Source organism: Aythya ferina (assembly GCF_964211825.1).
Source record: "Aythya ferina genome assembly, chromosome: 15".
Taxonomy (NCBI): Eukaryota; Metazoa; Chordata; class Aves; order Anseriformes; family Anatidae; genus Aythya; species Aythya ferina.
Window position 1 is genome coordinate 16,548,405 of NC_140314.1, and position 22,322 is coordinate 16,570,726.

At 37.7% G+C, this 22,322-nt stretch overlaps 1 protein-coding gene across 3 annotated transcripts in view; it reads right to left on the reverse strand.

The window, feature by feature from the left end:
- Positions 1-22,322, reverse strand: part of GRIN2A (glutamate ionotropic receptor NMDA type subunit 2A) — a 197,004-nt gene that overhangs the window by 61,025 nt on the left and 113,657 nt on the right. For all 3 annotated transcript variants that reach the window (XM_084536885.1, XM_084536884.1, XM_084536883.1), the window contains exons 5-8: positions 14,221-14,335; positions 2,152-2,357; positions 509-677; positions 231-384 (exon numbers count right to left, since the gene is read on the reverse strand). In XM_084536885.1, coding sequence (XP_084393011.1) covers positions 231-384; positions 509-677; positions 2,152-2,357; positions 14,221-14,335 — 644 coding nt within the window. The remainder of the gene's footprint in view (positions 1-230; positions 385-508; positions 678-2,151; positions 2,358-14,220; positions 14,336-22,322) is intronic.

Consider the following 22,322-nt stretch of genomic DNA (forward strand, 5'->3'; position numbering starts at 1 on the left):
ATTCAAATCATTATCATTTGGTTTCCAGTTACTGCATTTGAAACCAACAGCACTCTCTTCATGTGTTAAAAATCACATTAATCAGTTTGCTGACACCATACAAACTTCCTAACATGTAATTCAAAAAACTAAGAAACATGTCAACACACTATTTAGCTTAACTAACAATGAAAGCTATCCCACTTTACAGAATTGCAATTAAATGATCTTGAGGGGTTGAAGAACCATACCTAGAAAAGCAGATGGTGAAACTGTGCCATTGCTCCGTGACACCATGACACTAATCCCAGTCTCAACAAATGGCACTGAAAAGTCAACCACTTCAGAGCGCTCTTCATTAATAGTGAGAGACCCCACAGCCATAACTGCACGATGATATACCACCTGATCCACAAAGAGAAGACACCACCAATATTACTCAGTAGAGAACACCTCATTTCTCCAAATGAATTTAAAACAAACATTGCTAGGTTCTTACTTAAGAGCTCTTTTACCTAACAGAACTTACTTCACCAATCATTCCATTCCATACATTATTGACTTTTTTGCCATGTTTCCCATTAGTCACCAAATACAGGTCATACGTGAACTTGACAGTTTTAGACAATTTCTTCAAGATATCAATGCAGAATCCTTTGCAGCACTTCTTTACATTAGTTCCCTCATTAGTTGAGTTGCTGTTAAAAGAGAAGCAAGACAAACATTTCTCCTGGGAAAAACAGAACCACCACAACAGCAAGAGTCAGCATATTGTAAAAGAACAATTTTTCAAACTTCCAAGTAACCATTTTTTTCTGGAATGATGGAGAAATAAAAAACCATGGGATGCTTTATATGGTGCTTATAGCTCTTACTAATCATATTACAGTGGCTTGACAAAATAAATAGAAGATGGTGGTAGACCTTGTACAACATTTTCTGCTTCAGTTTCTCTCCTACTGGACTTCACTTCTCCATCAATTCATACAGTCTCCACTTACTGATGTTTCTTTGATTTAGATTAAACATTTATTACTTCTGCTCTTAAGATATTATGTACCACACATAATTTAATAATTACTGAACTGCCCAACACATAAGCTGTGTAAAGGCATGGTAGTACACAGCTCTGGAAGCAGTGGGTGCTATTATATCTTTTCCTGCAGTTTGAGAAGGTGACATTCAGGCTATCTTTGAGTGCAAAGACCACTCTGGAAGGTCAGAAAAATCCTGACAACAGAGAAACCAGAGTCCCAAACTGTGATCACCCATGTAGGTCTTAGACAAGAATTTTTTTATTTTTTTTTAAATAGGCAATATTTTACAGACTTTGAAGAAATTCAAATCACAAACAAAATGTTGCTTAGAACCTGACTAAGAAGTTCAGATATGTCAATAAAAATGTCCTGGACTTCAGAAAGTATTCAGCAACTTCTGGAAAACTTCAGAAACATCAATTACATCTTCTAACACCTGCTCAATTAAAAATGTTATACTCATTTTGGAAACACGTAGACTGAAGCACTTAATGGGTGAAGAAGCATTAATGAATCCACAATGACAAATCTTCCACCGTTTTCTAATGATTACTCCAAAATTACAGAGCAATCAAAGCAATGGACTTTTCTCTAGCTGGTATGTCATAGTATTTTGTGCTGGAATAGTTTATCTTGTACCAAATTTAAGCATAAATGTATTATTTTCAATATATATATATATATATATTAATTAATTAATATATATATATATTAAAATAGGCGCATTTCAACATAGCAGGAAACCATTCAAAGAGGACTCATTAAAACAATCTAGTTTTAGAATATGCTATCTTCTTTCATGTGACTGAGAAGGGCCATTTCTAGTTGATTTTGAATTTACTACATACATACTATCTTGTCATTGACTCAATGTTACTTATATGTATATAACCAGAACCTTCTGATGTATTGAAAGGGAAGATGTGCAAAGAAAAGCATGCTGTGCAGGAAAGAGAAAAAGAAAGAGGAAGAGAAATACAGAACAAAAAGCAAAGATAGGAATCAAGAACAGCAAAGTATGAGAAAAAATGTATATACAACAAAAGAAATAAGGGAAAGCATTAATGAGAAAATAGATGAACATTTTGCACTCAAAAGCAAACAAACAAAAAAGGAACACTGTGTATTTACTTACTTAATTTTGACAAATTTACGACATGGCACGGTGTTTTTTTGGCAACTTTCCATCAAAGGATCCACATCCTCAACAATGACAAAGGGAGCCTCCTCCAAGGTGACAATACTCAAATGGTTATCATCCGGTTCACTGTCTGCAAAAGAGCTGTACCTTGGCCAGACAGAGTACTTCAGGCTCAGTGAGTTGTTCTCCCATTTCCCCACCTGAAAAGCCAAGATACACAAGCTGGTGATATCTGATTGCTTGTATTTGACAAATAACATCTCATTAAATACACAGGGATATAGGTACGGGAAATTAGAGTAAAAAGACAGCAGTCCTAGGTTTTTATTATCAAATAAATTTTATTATCAAAATTACTTTAGAAATCTTTAGTAGTCATATGAAGTGGGAAAATAAAGTAAGGTAAAGTTATTTAAAGACTGGATGATACCAGTTAACATGATCTTGGCTATAGGTGCACTGAAATTTGATATTGTCATATGCAATTAAACCAGAACAGCAACCAGACACTCCGTATGTAATTGGGACCAATTTGCAGTAACAAGAAAATAGGCCTCAAAAGAAAAAAAGGACAAGAAAAAGAAAACTAATTCCCACCAGGCTAATGAACAAAGTATCCCAACATTATTTCTGTATGTTCTGTAAAGAAAGGACTCTTCAACCATTATTGTTTGAAAAGTCATGGTGAAAGTATTTTACACCCTAGTCCTAGGGTTCCCAAGGTGGGCCAGACGAGGGTTTTAGTAAACACAAGCAGAATTTTACATGACACGGTTTCATATTAGAAATAATGTATTTTATTCTGGTTTAGTTACTGTGAAATAATCCTAAGAGTTTAGCAAGTAATCAAGCAAACACCAACCTTTAGAGTAAATATGCAGTTTTAAGATTTTTGGGGGAGCATAACCAACTTTACTTTAAAATCATCTTTTTATTCATTATTATAAATTACCCAACCTTAATTAATCTGCATTTTTTTCCACTGCCAGAACACCAGCAAGGGGAATATGGTTAAAAAATTATTTAAATATTTTGAAAGCTCTACCATTTTATTTCTAATGGTTGTTTAACTACTTGATATCCATAAATCTAATTGTATGGCTTATCCGAGCAGTAATGACAGATAATATAAATGTGCTACCAGTCCACACAATTTACACCAACACATTTTAATAATCCTTCAGTTACTTTAGCTAAACAAATTATAACATAATCATGAGACTGATAAAATATTTGTTTTGCAAGGAAAACAGTAGGAATTAACAGTACAATGAGAGATTCGGGTCCTAAAAAAAAAAAAACACAACTGCACAAAATTGTTATTTTCCTTCTGTCTTCTAAAGACTTTAAAATGAATCACAAAAGTTCCTGAAGAACAAGATTTATATCCATTCCTATTTGGGAAGCACATAAGTACATGCCCTTTGCAGTTTCCTTTCTGTCCTGTTTTTGAGGCAAGGTATTTTGCTGAACTTTAATGTAGGAGGCAGAAATGCCAAATCTCTATATACTTTCATTAGGAAATTAAAAATATCCCAAGGGAATTAGGAAATCACACCTACATCACTGGGAATCAGGAACTGGATTTATACTGCTTAAAGTTTTAGCATGAAGTTTAACCAAAACACAAGGGATTAAGCCTTTGTGGAATAATAATAACAACAACAATAATAACAATAATAAAAATAATAATAGTAATAGTAGTAATAATAATGCAAAATAATAATTATCTACTTAACTCTATGACACAGATCCATTGCAAATAAAAAAGTTTGATTGTCAAGTTATGGTACATAATCTCATTCACAGCAGAACCTGTGCTGGTTTATGTTAGCTTACAGAACGTAGTTTATATCTACACCCTAAGTATGCCACAATGTTGGCTGCCTAGAGCAGGGACAATTCCAGACAGATCACTACTTTAATCTAACAAAAAACATGCCAAGTACAATGATGAATTTCAGCAGTGGAAAATGTGCCTGCCTGCCTGCCTTTTCCAACCAGCAATAAGAAAAGAGATGTGACTGGGTCTCAGTTGCACTTCCATGTCCCAGAGTATAGCAGTAGCAGCACTTGTCGCTACATTACACTACATTACCTGATACAGGTCTATGTAATTCAAAGCGTTTCCCCCTGCAAGCCATCTCCACTGTATATTGTTGCCACATGGATCAACTGGAATACAAGCAGCCCACCATAATACGAGTTTGATCTTATCAAAAATGTGATGATTGCTTTGTTTTTAAAAGAGGACTCATGATATATTTTCAATAATTCACCCACATCTTATTGTTTTGAGGAGGATACACCCACTGATGATTTTAAAGGGATGAATTTGTTGAAATGCTAGTTTTTTAGACTTATGCATCTGTACAGAAGTGTGTGTTGAGCAGGTCTCTAAAGTTAGGTTCAAACATTTTTATCCTCTTCATTCCATTATCTCCATATTCACTGATTGTACCTTTATGAAAAAGTAATTAAAAATTAAGACCTTCACTTCGGTCTCAGGGCCATCCCTACTACTCTGCCTGAAGATGTCTACTGCTGCACTTCCAGGGAGTCACACTGAATTCATCAGGGCTTTATACAGGCACAAATCTCATGTCCATTGCAGGTCATCCCTACTTTGTAGTCAGGAACCCTCAGCATCAGAAAGCACAATGGCAAAAAGTACAAACAAAAGATTTCAAAGTCATGAAGAACAGCAGAAAAGCAAATGGCAGAAAAGTCCTGAAAAGCTTTGTTGTTTGGCTAAGAATAGTAAATGAGGAAGAGTAATGCCTCTGAGTCACTCCTTTTCCTTGGGAAATATTTGTGTTGGATTTGCTAGTTCTGATTATTAAATGGTTAGAATAGATGATGGATTTGCTCTGTTGCTGATACTAGACTTGGAAGTAAACAGTTTTCTTCATTTGGTATTTTGATTTTGCAATAGTAATATTGTTGAAGAACACATTGCACTTTCTATCTTTCAGCTACAGTTTTGAATGATTAAAATGCTTTTCCCTTTTTCGTTTATTTTAAAAGAAGGGTAAGAATTTAGTTTTATGCAATTAAAGCACATAGTCAAAATACACAAAGATTTTTATACTTACATTAGAAGACTTTCAGCCTCTGCAGAACTAATTATAGCATTGCGAATAAGAATCTGAAGGGTATTAATTATTTACATAATGTTTTGTATCCTCGTATATTATTTAGATCCTTCAACATTTTTGTGCTACCAATAGTATCAACTCTTTTACAGAGTGAAGGATTGAAATGAGAGAGGAAAGCTGTAGATTAAGGAAAACTAAAACATGAATATGTTTCTGTTGAGATTAAGAGAATTTATGAAGTTGAATACATATTTTGGTGTCTTGCAAGATCAGCATTTATGTCACTTCAGGAAAAGTCAGATCTAGTTCTAGATCCAATCAGTACCTATTCTGAATGCCTTTAAAACCTTCAAAAGCTTAGGGAAGAAAAAACAAGTTATAACACATGTTGAATGATTTCAGAACTTTATATAGAGATATGTTTATAAATTGTAAAAATTTCTGTGCAAAGTCAAATGTTAAGTCCTTATTCAGCACTGACTGTTAAAGTGACTTGACTATAACAAATATATATATATATATATACATATAAAATTAACTGAGTTTAAAAAAGCATGCAAGTCCTGACTTCACCTCTGAAGGGAAGGCCACTATAAATACTCCAGAAATAAATAAAAAAAAAAGTTCATATGTAAAATACAGAAAGTAGGATATGAAAAGTTCAACTGCTATTTTCAGTAGGAGACAAGTGATATTTGAATAAACCATTTTACAGTGAAATAGCTTACCTACCTGGACAGCTTCAAAATTCAGCTGTCTCCAGTGTTTTGCAGTGCTTGTTTTTAGAACATGCTACTTCGTGTTCATGATAGCTACTCATGAAATGAACTAAACATGGCATCCTCCAACCAAGTTCAAGCATCTAGATTTGAGGTAAGAAAGTGCTCCTGTTTAAATTAGCATGCTTACGTAATAATACTGGTATCCCTGATACAAATATTCATGAAATAGCCATGAAATCTGAAGTTACCATTGTAATGCGGACTATGCTAAACCATTGATAATATGAAGGTAAAACTATGAAACAGAAAACAAAGATACTGCTGTTACATATCAATGAAATGCAACCTGATGCTACTAGTTTTTATCTAACAATTTTAATTGTCTCACATCTTGACTCATTGGAGTTGATTTTCAAAGAATTCAGAATAAAATCTGATCTATTTGAATCACACAGTACAACAAAATGAAATAACTGAAAAAAGCAAGGCAGGTGATTGTAAAAGTATAAAGGCTTAATATCTACATTGTTTCTTGTAAATTACCACATGATGCAAAAGTTGCAGAAAAAATGAAGCACTTACTAGAAGCTTTATATTTTAAAAGCAAATGTCAGCAGAATACTCATTCTTACAGAGAGAGAGAAACAAGAAGTGGAAAATACTGATCATTTGCTCAAGTCTGTTTAATCTTTTGTTCAAATGGCTGTTATATAAAAGGAATATAATATGCAGCACATAAAAACTATAGTGCAGTCACAGGAAATCTGCACGTTTGAAGCACTGTTGGCAATATATCCTTCATCTTTGCATTCTAACACCATGCAACTTAATTTCTTTGCCGAAGCCTTTCTCTGGTGAGTGCTGGAACCATATAGCACTAGAAGCCTTTTCACCTAAAAGTTCCAACTTGCACTGATCTCAATATAATTCTCTTTGCACAGAATATAATATAATAAAATATAATATAATACTTGGCTAGACACTATGAAAATTCTTTTGCTTAATGTAACAAAAAAGAGAACCCCCTCCCCTTCTCTCCTTCTGCATCTCAGTTGCCTCTTTTGTTCAAAGACCCTGCTGCAAAGCTCATGTAACCATCTCCTGATAAGTTGCTAAACTAGTGTATCAACATCCTGCCTTCCTGTCTCACGCTGGGCCAACATGACCAAATAAAAAAAGAAGTTGAACCACAACGCTGAGGAAGACTACGGCCTTCATCTTCACGACCACCAGAGGGACAGAGACGACCCCCTAGCAACAGTGCGCGCAGTCGCAGAATATACCAGGATGTGCTGCGTAATCCCGGAATTACCAAGATATAAAAAGGGACCCTGGCGGGGGTGAGGTGCGCACCGTTGGCGGAGCCGAGACTCCCCGGCCGCCCAGCGCTGTTTTGCTTGCTGTTGCTTACTCAGTAAATTCCTTTCTATTATTAATGCAATGCTCTCTGAAAATTAATTAAGGGGGCAACTTATAACAATCTTCACCTGCAACCACGTGCTGTTAGAAAATCCCATGTGCTAAAGAATTATTTCCTTCTCTAGGCACATTAAGAACACAGGCAAAATATAGACTTTTTTTTCTAATATGCGTTCTTTAAAATCTCTGTTTTTAGAATGACAACCATTTAATTGAGCATTAAATAAAATAGAGAAGAAGTATTTGGACTTCTGGATTATGCAATGTGTAAAATGGAACTACTGAATAGTTCGATGACAGGTCTGAAAATTTGATTTATTCTCCAAACAAACTCAATTAACTATATTTAGTTACAGTCTATAGCAAATCAAGCAAGCTACAAAGAAGAGAATAGCATGCTTAGAGTGCAAAGGCATAGAAGTATGTTTAGAAGGTGAGTTCTCATTCTGTCTAGACCTCCAAAGAATTCAATTAACAGTACTAGAGTAGTTATAAGTGAAATTGAGCTTATTTTCAGTGGATGCTTCATTTCAGATATCTGCATTGCTAGATTCAAAAACAGAGGGGGAATGTAAAAATGCATTGAGATGGAGCTACAAGTAATAAACCTGATAGTGTGTATTTATAAAGCAAACTTTTTTGAACCAGAAAATTCAAGCTGAGAATAATGTTCAAAAAAGGCAGACATGCTCTGCTATGGAACTGTCAAAAGCTGCACCCAACTAAGCTTTACTCTGCTGTATGGAAAAGCCAGGAAATATCCAGATGTTTCTCATAAATTTCTGTCATTCCTACCTAGATTGCTAACACAGCAGTGTGTGGCCTCAATCCCAGAGGAATATGGAAGATGACCCACACTTGAAAAGAGGGCAATAGGATTGTTTTTGGGAAGGATCCTACCCCAAATGATAAAACCTCTTATTTATGGCCAAAAGACTGGAACTCTTAAAATAAATACCTACATACAAACATACATAAAGTTGCTTCACACATACAGGGTTTGTTTCACTATTGTCGGTGCAAAACCTATAAAACTTTCAAGCGTGGACTTCAAAGCAGTGCTCCCATTATACAAATACATGTACATTTATCGTTGTGTTTCTTTGAAACATCTACAGTCTTTCCTGTTTCCTCTTCATGTATGCGCTGGAATTTTCCTGTTCATTTAATCTCTACAGTATAGAGGACGAAAAACAGAAAATAGTTGAGAATATGGAAGAGTTTGTTTGATGTCTGCCTGAATTAGCAATGATAGGGTCCTCATCTCACCCTCCCTTCATTCATTTTCTGAACACTGCAGCAGAAGAGGGCAATAATGAACTATTTGGTGTGGTTTTGTGTAACAGCTACAGATACACAGATAGCGTAAAGAGAGGAAAAAAAGTTGCAAAGCTACTTATTACTGTACCCCTAAGAGTTCCCTCTCCTGCTGCACCCTAAGCCAGTCTCTAAATAATGTCAGTGTTGGCATGAAAAGAATGTCTGTCACACAGGCATCTCAGAGAAAACAAACAAATAACTCAGTCCTATCACCCTCTTCCCAGCAGATGGGAACTGTACGCAATAACACAGTCATCATCCTTTTGTAAGGAAAAATGTCACATGATGACACGGATGCTAAATGCACTCCCAGGATTACCCGACCAAACCTTTGAAAAGATAAAAAAAAAAAAAAAGTGATGTTTTTTCTGCACCAAACACACACATATAGCAAACATACTTTTTGAGCTGTCGCACTTCGCACTTTTGGGAAGAAAATAATGCTGAGCAAACACAAAATCTAATTCATCTTGCTTTATAGAAAAACTATTCGTTACTTTTATTTCACCACACTTTTCCACTTACAAGGGAGAGCTACTCTGGCAAGTCTTAACAGAATAACTAGGAAGCATAAATTGACTTTGTCAGGTTAGCAATAACAAGTAGCTGCGGAACGAAGCACACAAGCAAAATCCTTTCCCCAGAAACAGCATCTGTTGTATTCCTTCTGCTGCAAACTTTTGTGCCTCTGCATGTTGATCAAGGTCCACATTTCACAATGACATTCTAAATTTAAATGACAAAATACGATGAGAGCACTTTCATATCTTATTAATGGGGAATGGTTTACAGTCCTAGTTGGTTTGAAGGCATCCATTTTAGGACTTTGAAGTTTTCAAAAATTGCTGCAAAATCTCATATGGGGTATGCAAATGTACTGCTCTTCCCTCATGGCGGCTCCTTACACTGACAGGAAAGCACCAACACTGGGACCATCAGGGCTCAAAGGAAAATTAAGTACCCACAGAGATTATAAACAAACGGGAAGAAAGAAAAGCTACTAGCTCCTGTAGCCTTGTTTTTAATACAGAATTATTAATCAGCACTCCCCAGATCCTCAGTGGTTGATATAGCTTTGGTACTGGGAAATGTCCCAAATAACTTTGTGTAGCACAGGAGTTCAAATTTATGCCAGGGAAATCATTTTATAAATTAATTATGTCATTAGAAAGAAAGGAGATGAACAAATGGACGGCCTTTGCTCCACCTGCCAGGTAGGGAAGACTTTTTGTCACCCTCGGCACATACTGAATATCTTTCAGCTCTCCATGTGTCTAAATGGCCACACCTTTACTTCCAGAAAGGAAGAGCTGCTCTGAAAGCAGCTCCCACACTACTCCCATAATCTTAACTATTAGCTATAAATAACAGGAACAAAGTACACTTCACCACCCCTTTCCATGGCATTTACATTTCCTTTACAGCAGCAGAGAGAATCTTTAAATCCTGCATTGTCTTCTTGGGAATACAGGATTTAAAGAATGCTGCATAACAACTGGCACAATTCAAACAATTCAGCATAGTAAAAGCTTAAAGGCCTTTCCCTTAACCAAGTAAAAGCCACTAATACATAAACAAGATACAACTTGCATGCAACAGCAAGTGTTAGGATAGAGTAAGTCTTTACAGTAAGACTAAATACAGTAAGCAACATGGATGAAACACTGAAAGTAACAACCTAACACATGTTAAGAAGCATGCTGTATCTGCTGTAGCCGTCAGGTTAGGCCACAGAGCTACTGACAAAAGATACACTAGCAAATGGATCATGCACTTTCATCACAGAATCACAGAATCATCTAGGTTGGAAGAGACCTCCAAGATCACAGAGTCCAACCTCTGACATCACACTAACAAGTCCTCCACTAAACCATATCACTAAGCTCTACATCTAAATGTCTTTTAAAGACCTCCAGGGATGGTGACTAAACCACTTCCCTGGGCAGCCTATTCCAATGCCTAACAACCCTTTCAGTAATGAAGTTCTTCCTAACATCCAACCTAAAACTCCCCTGCCACAACTTTAGCCCATTCCCCATTGTCCTGTCACCAGGCACGTGGGAGAACAGACCAACCCCCACCTCGCTACAGCCTCCTTTAAGGTACCTGTAGAGAGCGATAAGGTCACCCCTGAGCCTCCTTTTCTCCAGGCCAAACAAGCCCAGCTCCCTCAGCCGCTCCTCATAAGACTTGCTCTCCAGACCCCTCACCAGATTCAATGTCCTTCTCTGGCCTTGCTCGAGTACCTTGACATCCTTCTTGTAGCAACGGGCCCAAAACTGAACACAGTACTCAAGGTGCAGCCTCACCAGAGCCGAGTACAGAAGGACAATCACTTCCCTAGCCCTGCTGGCCACACTGTTTCTTATGCAAGCCAGGACACTGTTGGCCTTCTTGGTCACGTGCCTTGTCAACCTAATTTTGCCACTGCTATTTATATTCAAGTATATGATTTTAATATTGGATTGATTGGTTTTATTTCAATTAATTTTCCAAATTCAAGAAAAAAAGGAAAAGACTAATGGACTGTGAAGTCTGCACCTCAGCGAAGTTAATAGGCTGGGTGAGATGTCCAGGTCACACCTCACTGAGATAAGCTTAATGGGGGACTTGCAGCTGCTACTGCTGGACCTCTGAGACTTTCTTTAGCACTAGCAGTGTTCCTGCAGACTTTTGGTGATAGTGGGGCAGCACTGTTAATTCTGGCAAATTTATCAAGTTTCATTGAAACAAGCACATTAAGCTTGTCTTCTTAAAAATCTCTTGCCTAAGAACAGCAGCCCCATCAGCTGTCAAGATATAGCAGGAAGACTATGAATGTTGATGTCAGAAGTTTGAGCAGCTGCTCTAGGATCTGTCAAAATATCTTGCTGGATGCCTGCTGAACGTGCCCAAAAGTGATTTTCAGTCTTCAAACTATTATCATCCAACCAGAATCAGTTATGGGACAAATCCCCAAGTCAACCCCATTTACATATGAAGTTTCCATTTCAAAGTATTGATACTGAGTCATTTGTAAAGGAAAAAAGAACTTATTTTCCTAAGGATAAGATATATGCTCTTCAACTATGCTTGAATGTATTTTCTATAACCTCAAGCCCTGAGTCAAATAGATCAATTTTTGAGACCAAGGAAAAAAATGTATTTAAATAAAAGCATGTTACTATACTAAAACCACAGGAAATTGAGTTTTCATATTAAATCTTGTATTTTCAGGAGAATACTGGGTAAAAAATTGTCCCATACAACACAATTATTCTTTCTTACATGAATAATAAAGTAACTATTTGCAATTTCTGTGTACATTAGTTATGTTACTATTATTAGCATCCTGTTGCATTGTCGGTTTTTCACATGAGTAAATCATTTAATTAGGTTCTAGGACTTGATGTTTTCCTTATAGGATTGAGAACATTTAATAAGACTGTAATATACTGTAATTAGAAATAAAAGCATGCACCTGTCAGGAAACTCAAAGCAGAAAATGTTGTATCTCCGATGAGTAACTTTGACAGTTTTGAAACCAAGCAAAACAGTGCAAGGAGAAAGCCAATTTCTTTCTCCTTGTTTCTGCAAGATATGGAGTGAGGAAAGAAACTTGGAAGGAATGTCAAGATGGCACTACAGATATGTACAAATAAATCAAGAGGTGGGCAAGAGTCTTCTCATGTCTAAGTCAGAGGAACATTTCTGCTATTTCTGAAGCGCAGAGTGATATTCTACTGCTATAAATGTGGGGTGCTCCAACATGGCCGAGCACTGCCTCCAGTTTGCCAGGATAATTGATTAGTCAGTTTATTTGTCTTCATCCACGGAGGCAGAGATCAGCTTGAGGTTGGAAGAATAATTCTGGTGGTGACAGCCCATTCTTGGCTGCCTTTTGCTTCTGCCCTCTGACATAATTAAACCTGGCTGCCTTCCCATAGGACAGAGGCATATGACAGAAGCAGATACAAAAGCTGCAGCTAGGGGCAGGTTGTCTCTACCAAAATAAGTTGTCTGGTCTGCTACCAGAAGGGCTCTAAAGCAAAGGCAGCAGCTAGGAGTAGATGCATCATATTTTCTGGGCAGCAGCACCCCTTCAGTTACTCTTCATCTTTCCAGAAACCCCTCAAACACGGAGGGATTTACCAGATGGAAGATGTAAGCCTCAGCCTACAGAGAGCCTTGTAGCCCAGTGCAGCAGGTGTACAACATGCTGTACAACATGCATGGTTAGATACAAAAAAAGCTGGACTAAATCTTCCATTCTCTCATATGGGAGACACTCAAAGGTTAACAAAGGCCCAAACTATTTACTGGAAATATTGTTGATTCATATATTCAGCACTTCTTCTCATTTGCTAGTTCATTTCAAAAACGTCTATGTCCTCTTGTCCTGTGAGCAGCCACTTTAGAGAAGTCTCAAGAGACTAAATGTATAAAGTTATGATACCATGAGCATTGTAGTCTGCCTCTATAACCATTTTCTCCCTTTGGTGCCATACTAATATTCCCCGTGTAGAATAACATTTTTTTGCAGAACATTATATGTGACGTGCAGACCATTGCAGAATTATGAAAATTTCTTAGCTTATTTTAAAATTGTTACTGAGAAAGAGATTCCTCCAAAGATTCAGATTGACACATTTCAATAGAATTAAATTTGTCAAGAGAATTAAATTTGCATCAAATGAACATCAAGAAATACATAGCATAATCTACAACTACTCTCAGTGTTTTGCATGACTAGCATATTTACTGAGATGTCCTACAGTAATTCTTATTTTGTCATTATTATTCAACATCATGAAGAGCCTGGCAGTCTTACAAACTGGATTTGAACATTTATGGGATCCTAAAACTATAAGACAAAAGAGCTCATAGATTTCAGCAGCAATTTAGGTAATGCATGATCATGCTTTATGAATTTAAAATAAATTGGGGGTGGGGTGGTACAGCTGTATTTTTTTCTTATAGTGTAAACAGTTTCTAAGGTCCTGTATTTTTAAAACATGGGACTACAAATAATCCTGCAAAACATCAGAGCCAAAATTGAGAATAAAATCTGCTTAAAACCTGTAGAAAGATAAGAAAGAAGGAAAAAAATAATTTAATAAAAGCAAGTAAAAAGGACTTTTCTGTAGAGTTCCTGGAGTATGTCAAGATATATAAATCCACCCAAGCTTCAGTAGTTAAAGTTAGTTAAAATTCAAGTTTCAGGAAATTTTTCAGTTCACCATTTTATTTTACCAAATTGTGAGAAGAAATGTAATGTACATTTCACATAAATCTTCTGAAATCCATGTGGCCTACCTTCATTGATATGTTGCTTTCCCTATTAAAATTCATTAGACCTACTCAGAATAAGATAAAATTATTTTCTCTGAGCTGTTGTGACAAACCTGCTACAGCAGAATATCATCATTGACATGTGTGATGTTAATCTGTCTACCTGTCATTAACAGGGTTCTACCAAGTCTCTCCTACCTCCTCTCAATCTTTTACCTACAGATGATGCTCACCTTCTCCCATTCGCGATCTTTGTTCAGTACAATCACCACCAGCCTGGGATGTGCCTGATAACCATCAGCTGTGAAGGACAAATCTTTACCTTCCCAAGTCACATTCATCATAAACCTAGGAGAAAGGGAAAAAAAAAAAAAAAAAAAAAAGGTACAGTGAAAAATTAATGAGCTGTCCCAGCAGTTAATGAGCAAGCTAATTCAGTCATCAGAAGCACTGATGAAGTCCATGCATTAAATTCTGTTAACACTGTAAAAAAACATAAAGTGTTTCAGTACCATTTTAAGCACATCCACATCAGAACTGTGTGTAACATCACACTTTCGTCTCACTAGTATAACACTCAGAGGTCACTGTATCTCTTCTGGCTTCATCTGTTTAGACCTCCAGGAGTCCTATCAGCCCTTCCTGACACTGCAGCTTTGCATGCTGTCTCTGAGACACATGAATAACTTCCACTAATAACTTCAGAAAAAAAAAAAAAAAAAGACAGACATAGAAACTTTGAAGTTCATTCATTTCAATATTTTCAAGAAGAAAAAAGATTTATATTTTTATTTAGGTTAATTTTCAGTGGTTTACAAAACATATATAAGCTAATTAACATTTCAAATGAAAAAAAGAGGGAGGATTTTGTTGTTGTTGTTGTTGAAAATGTTGGTTCAATCCCAAATTTCCTGCCTTTACACTTGAGCATTGAATCAAGAAAATTGTTTATTTACCACAGGCTCCTGTGTAACTTTTCAGCTTCAAAAAGAAAACATATCCAACTGAAAATTTTGTGTAAATTTCTGTCAATGGAAGGATATTACTCAGGATACTACAATAAGAGGAGCCACAGCACTATTGCTTGCTTTCTCCATCTTCCTCCTCCTCTACTGTCATGCTAACCTGTATGTTCTAAAGACAGAAAACTACTCCTTATAAGCAATCCTGGCATCAGCAGAGATTACATCATCTCTACCAAGTCATTCCCGTTGAAGGTCTTAAATGCCTTACTTAGTTTTTGCTAATTTTAATATAGTCTACTTTCTAATGGCTGCTTTCCATTCATCATTGAGACATGTAGCCTCTTTTCAAAAGCATTGTGCTTTTGGTGGTTCAGAAATGCCGGCATTCTGACTATCTAATAAACTCTTCTTTTGGTCTAGACTTTTCACACAAAATAATTTTCTCTCAAAATTTTCCATGGAATTGTAACATAATTCCATATTTATATTTGTTCCATTTCTACATAGCTTCAGTAAATCTCAGCAAGAACAGATTGTTTCCACTGCTCCAGGGTCAGAAAGAGTGATGAGAAACTGCAGTTTTTATTTAAAGCACAAATATGGAAACTTGCTGCCAAGAGTCTGCACACAGGCCAAGCTCTCGCTGGACTGTGATATTGCAAAAATCTATCATTTTGCACATTGTCTGAAACTCTCTCACCAAAGAAATTTGGGAACGAAAGGGAAGTGAGTAAAATTATGGTATTGGTGTTGATGTACTTCAGTCATATTGAAAAAAAAAAAATCTAACTCTAGGTTGTCAACATGAGCCTGACCAAGCTATCCTGCGGGTGAGAGGAAAAACCTGAAGTCCCATCCTACTTGAAGATCTTATGGCACTTCCAGAAGATAATGTACCCTCCACCATATATCCACAGTCTGAAGAGACCTACACCGATTCTCAGGGTATTCCACTGGATGAATTCAGTCCAGGTTTTCTCTTAGGTGCTCTCCTTCTGGAATTCCCCACTTAACGCTTTCACGTCCTATCCCTCAGATGGGTGTGCTATGGAAGGTATTAAAGTTACTCTAGATATTCTTCGTACATTCTTCTGTAATGTTTTATCCACAAGAAACTGATATATTTTACATGGTGGGTTTTTTTTTCTAGTAGCAGTATGGTCTCCTGGTGAACCTGACATCGAAATAATTATTTTGTCTCTTGTTCAAAGGAGGCTTAGTATAGACTTAGCTGACCGAAAATCCCAGCAGAAACACACTAAATAAAACAACATAGACCCAGAAGAAATAATGACATTGTATCATAACAGTTAATAATTAAATGTGCACTGCCCTAAACAACCATATTAACACAATTCAGTACCGGTTTGACAGTAATTTGCAAATTCACCCACTGCAATAACACATATTTTATGACAGACTTGCAGCGTGAAAATTCTCCCCTCGGCAGAACTTTGCTTTTCAGTTGAACTAATTTCCCATATACTACATTTTTCATCCAGCACTAAAAGAGCTTGCTCAGGAATAAAAAAGCTTGTTTGCCACCTGAAGAGCAAGCGGCAAACCACTGGACAGAACTTGTGCATACACATAGAAAGCCAGCAAAACGCTCACTCACTGCTGAAAATCAAGTGCATTGTGACCCACGGAACAACATGCTGAGGAGAACACTGCAAGGGAAAAGTAAGGACATAATGTGAAAGCATGCACTACTTGTATTCATATTTATGCACCCTCATTCACACGTCTCTCCTTTGAAATTCCTACAGATGAAATAGCCCCCCACAAGGAATGCCCACTTCTTATAGGGCCAGGCACAAATGAGCTCATCTCTACAAAACTGGAGGCTGAGGACTTTGTGTCTGGCTAAGGGCTGGACCACAAATAAGGCTTTGGTGTCCAGTCAGGATTTTAATTACAAAGCCTGGCGATCAGGCTTGAGTTGAATACTTCTTTTGTGAATTTTGTTGGGATTGTTACCCCAGATTTCAAACACCACTTATCACATTTTGGGGATTTATGTGCAGATCCTCCAGACTAGAAGCCATTCAATGGCCTCAAGAAGATGCAGTGCTGTAGCTGCAGTAATGTTCAAGCACTTCAAAATACAGATGAAATCTAAAATGAAAAACTGGATTCATTGTATATTTTAAACTGTGAATTTTCAAACCATTGAGTAGTGAAATCTGCAAATTAAAAAATGGCTCCTAATCTGTAGAAGTCTCTTAAACACATATTGCCTGACTCATCTACAAAGGTATCAGTGAATGAGCAGTCTGAGCTACCCCAGTTTCTCAAATTGCAGCAATAAAAAAGAACTTCAAAGGGATTCTTGTTTTCCCAAGCAGGGTCTCCTGTACAAAAATCATCAATTGCCTGTGTTTTTCAGAAACCAGTGACTAATGTCTACATTCACTTTTGAATTGTATTTTTCCTCCACGAAGGACAAGACGTCCTGCTCTGCTTTTACTGGCAAGGATCCTAAGGTACCTGTCTCTCTGAAAAACAACTGCATGCTACTCTATTCCTGGATAGGAAGAGTGAGGAAAAAATAGCATTTATAGTCTACGTTATTATTACAAAGTTCTAAATTTGCCCAAGATTAGTTCTGTGCAAGATGTCTTTGGTTTCTTAATTGGTCGAAACATATTTCTGAAGTAGTTTTGGAATTGCCTATTCCTGTTCTTAAATAATTGCAGTGCTTGATTACTTGAGCTCCTTACTTTAATGGGGCAATTCAGCATACACCTTGGATTAGTAGTTAATCTGCTTTCACACCTCATTAATGCTACAACCTTTGCAAAGACATGATAGCAGGAGGCCTTGTGATGGTGGTATGATACTGAAGTGTTAATTGACTTTTGAAAATCCAAGTTCATGACTAAGACTCCCCAGGTGAAACATGTATGAAAGATGGGAATTTGGGGCAGAAGTTAAGCTATTCTCATACTGAATTCAAAACAGGCTTTTATCATAAAATGGGCCAAGCCTGTACTACATTTCATAAGCATTTTTAAACATTTATACTTTTTTTTTTCACCTTCTTCAACAAAACTGAAAAAGAGAAGTGCTAAAACACAACGGAAAACTGTTCACGTTGAATTTACAGCAACCATCTGAAGCACCAAGGTTACAAAACCACTTCTCTGAAGATTTCCAACTTAATTTTTATAGATTCAGAAAGATCAAGCGGTTCAAATAAGGCATCGGATTAATGCCAAAACTGTGCAATATTTACCCAAATTAAAATTCAGATATTTTCCAGAAGAAGAACACATTTCAGTAAGGTGGGATTTCCTACACTTTAAATATTATATCACAACTTCACTGACTCCACTTTCTATTATGGGGGAAGACAGCAGAAGGATGAGAGTGCTACCTCAGTTTTTAGAAGACTGCTTTAACGGTCAGCTGAAACACCTGCAATGCTGTGACCACTCCTGGAGCAGAATCTTTGAGGCTTTTTGTTCTAGTTACACAACAGCAAACATGCTTCCAAACTGTAGGATTTCTTCTGATGTTTAACACATGTATGTATATGCAAGATACACAAGCATTGCCCTAATAGATTAAAGTATTTGAGAGCAAAAGCAAGGTTTAGTCTATTCTGTGGCAAGCGTATATTTTAAGTAAAAATAATGAAAATTATAAAGATTGTTTTGTCGCAAACAAAGATCATTCCAGTATTCAGGGAAGTCCTCACCTGGGAGTACCTTTCCCCATGATGTACCTCCGGAATGCCAGGCAGGGAACATCCTTGCAAATATTAATTCATAACAAGCAAGCATGCCTGGGCTGAAATCAGTGTGAAATCCACCCAGTGCCCAGCTCCAGAACAGATCACCAGCTGGGAAAAAAAGAATGGGTAAGGCAGAGGCAGTAATGAAAACTTATCACTCCTAAGCTACCTCCAAGCAAGGGAACTTTGTTATCAGACCTGAGAAACCCATCACAAGACCTGATGGCTGCATGGAGCAGAAAGCCCCCGGGACTCCAAGAGCTCAAGCCTGTGACTCCGGCCCTTACCCTGCAGCGGAAAACAGCTCAGCAAACCCAATAAATCCCTCAGATGCTATCACTGCAGACAATCATTTTTTTATTTAGCGCCTTCCGCACCATGGGGCAGTGTTTCAAATCTGTGACAACTGCAGGCAATGAAGAGAAACAGTGGAGACTTCGGGAAATAAAGGTTTCATAAAAGCAGCTCTCTGCCTCCTTTCCCAAAGAAGGGACTTCCAACATGAGTTTTAAAGTAGATGAAATACCTCATAGGTGCTGCTGTGAAATCTGGAAAATACTTATCAAGAGAAACCTGACAAAAAGTGATTTATCATTAAGAAACAGATTTCTTAAAAATGTCTATAAAATTAAATTGAGAAACTCTGTACATAAAATACGTAACAGGGTCTGAAGTATGTACAGAAACAGATCTGAATTAGATCACTATTAACCAAGGTAGTGATGCATTTTTCAAACAGATAAGCATTTTTTCAAGACAATTTTATATCTTAGACTATGTGGGATTTTTTTTTCTAACTTCAGATCCTTCCCAATGATGCAAATACAGAGCCTCCTCTTCCTCTTCATGCCTCCTCCTCCTCCTTCACGTCCCCCAGCCCTCGCTCTCCTGAATATAACTCCTGTTCCTGGAGCTGCATCTCCCTAGGCCTTGAGCCAGCATGGATGAATCAAATTTTGGGAACAATATGCTCGGTGACTGTGAAAAAGAAATGGCACGCCAACTACTTGTACCTTCTGCCAGCTGCTCCTTAAAGCATGAGATGCCACCAGGTCTGAAAATGTCATTTTGCCCCAGTTCTGCCAGACCAGAAACCAAACTTTTGGAGAACCCTTCTAAAAGGGGGACAGGGTGGGAGCAAAATGAGAAAGGGCACAGCTGGCTGGGCAGGTGCCACAGACTAGCATAACCCATCAAACTCCAGAAGGTTTAGTAAGCTACTTTTATTAGTAGTAATAACATTTTGTAAAAAGTGCTAATATGTTTATATTTTGCTTCACCATTGCAGCAGCACCCCAGACTCATCCTTGAGAAGCCTGCCTGGTTCTCTACAAGGAGGCAGTCTCTGCAGCAACACCACCTCCAATACCCTTCATGTTTATATTTTTGATTTCAAGGCCTGCTTCCAGCCCTGAAAGCTGGCTGCGTTCAGCTGCAGAACACAGGCCATGCTTGCTCTTTTGTTGTTGTTGTTGATTTGCTTTTGTTTAGCATCCCAATAAAGGGTAAGTGTTCTAGAAGCCCTTAAGCTGCTACCTGATTCTGCTTCCTAAACTGATTTTGCTTCCTAAAATGACCTGACCTGGGAAAAAATTCTGATACAAATTTTCTATAATTTCTTCATTTTATCAGCGTACCAGCATCACATAAGGATGCTGGTGAAGTTTAGTTTTACTACCAGATGAATGTGAGTTTCATCAATTCATTTTCTGCTGTTTAATGTACAGAGCTGTTTAACTGTACAGAGCTACTGCACTATACAGAACTTTTATGCTATAAAAGAGGGCACTTAGAGCACATGAATTAAAATAAGCAAAAATAGCTAGTTGTTAGTGTTTAAAATATGCTCATCGGCAGGAAGTTAAATTTAGCGTATCCCTGTGTGCCAACCTCACTGCTACACCACCATACCATATCTCCTGATCAGAAGTCATTCCCACACAAACCAATCGAAGTGGGATCCTGCCACTACCAAAAATTCTCTTCTCCAGAGCATCTTTTCTCATTTAGTGTTTCACGTTGCCAATAAATTCTTGTCATCCAGGATGTCTGAACTCAGCTGGTAACATTGGTAGGGACTTGCAGCTTGATCCTCATTTGAAGACCCTCGTCTAAATGCACTGAGAATCTGAGTCTCCCTGCATCCTTGTGGTCTCAGCAGCTTTATTCCTGCAATCAGCTGTTTCAGTTTTCTGTTTTCCCCTCTTTTCGATTTCTGTTTCTTTAGACCAGCAGATGCAGTGGCAAAGAAGCAGAAATGAGCAAACCCAGCAGTGTTCAAAACCTGAAATATCTTCAAGTCTTAAAATTGCCAACCGCATCCTGGGCTGCATCAAAAGGGTGGCTGATGGAGGTAATTATCTTCCTCCGCTCTGCCCCTGTGAGGCCCTGCTTGGAGTGCTGCATCCAGCTCTGGGGTCACCAGCACCAGAGAGATGTGGACCTGTTGAATGGGTGCAGAGGAGGGCCACAGCAATTATCAGGGGCTGGAGCACCTCTCCTGTGAACAGAAGCTGAGAGCATTGGGGCGGTTTAGCCTGGAGAAGAAAAGGCTCCGGGGAGGCCTTATTCCAACATTACAGTACTTAAAGAGGTCTTACAAGAAAGACAGAGAGAGACTTTACAATGGCATGTAGTGATAGGGCAAGGGGCAACAGTTTTAAACTTAAGGAGTGTAGATTTAGATTAGGTATTAGGAAGAAATTGGCAGTGAGGCCCTGGGCCAGGCTGCCCAGAAGTGCTGTGGATGCCCCATCCCTGTCAGTGCCCAAGGCCAGTCTGGATGGGATTTGGGCACCCTAATCTAGTGGGAGGTGGGAGGTGTCCCTGCCCACAGCAGGGTTTGGAACTGGGTAGTCTTTAAGGTCCATTCCAACCCAAACTTTTCTGTGATTATATTAAATAACACTTGCTTTCCTGCACAGCAAGTACATTAATAGTGAAAAAACATTTTGCTCTATATATAGTTATTAAATAACAATACATCTTCAAACACGCAATAAAGCAGATAATACTTTTTGTTATCTGCTGTTTGTTTGTGGGTTTTTTTTTGTTTGTTTTTTTTTTTCCAAGTCTTTTGACAGAACTTAATGAAATGGACAAATCTCTGAAAATTGAAAACATTAAACAGATTTTCTGGATTATTCATCAAACCATTATGTCCAAGTAATACTTGATTTCACTTGAAAGAAAAAGAGGAAAATTAATCTGTCATTGCTAAAAGCAGACATCAAAATATTGAACCTGATGAATGAATACCAGGACTTCAAGGAGAGCACACCCTCATCTTCTGGAGCAGATGTTTCATAGACACATTGCAACAGCAGCACAACAGCAAGGCTAAGGAGATGAAATGTGTGGTAGGCCGTCATCTGGCCATCAGACCAGACCCCTGTGAACTTCAGGATGCTGCTGCTCTCTGGCTTAGGTGATGATCACAGAATCAACTAGGTTGGAAAAGACCTCCAAGATCACAAAGTCCAACCTCTGACATCACACTAACAAGTCCTCCACTAAACCATATCACTAAGCTCTACATCTAAATGTCTTTTAAAGACCTCCAGGGATGGTGACTCAACCACTTCCCTGGGCAGCCCATTCCAATGCCTAACAACCCTTTCAGTAATGAAGT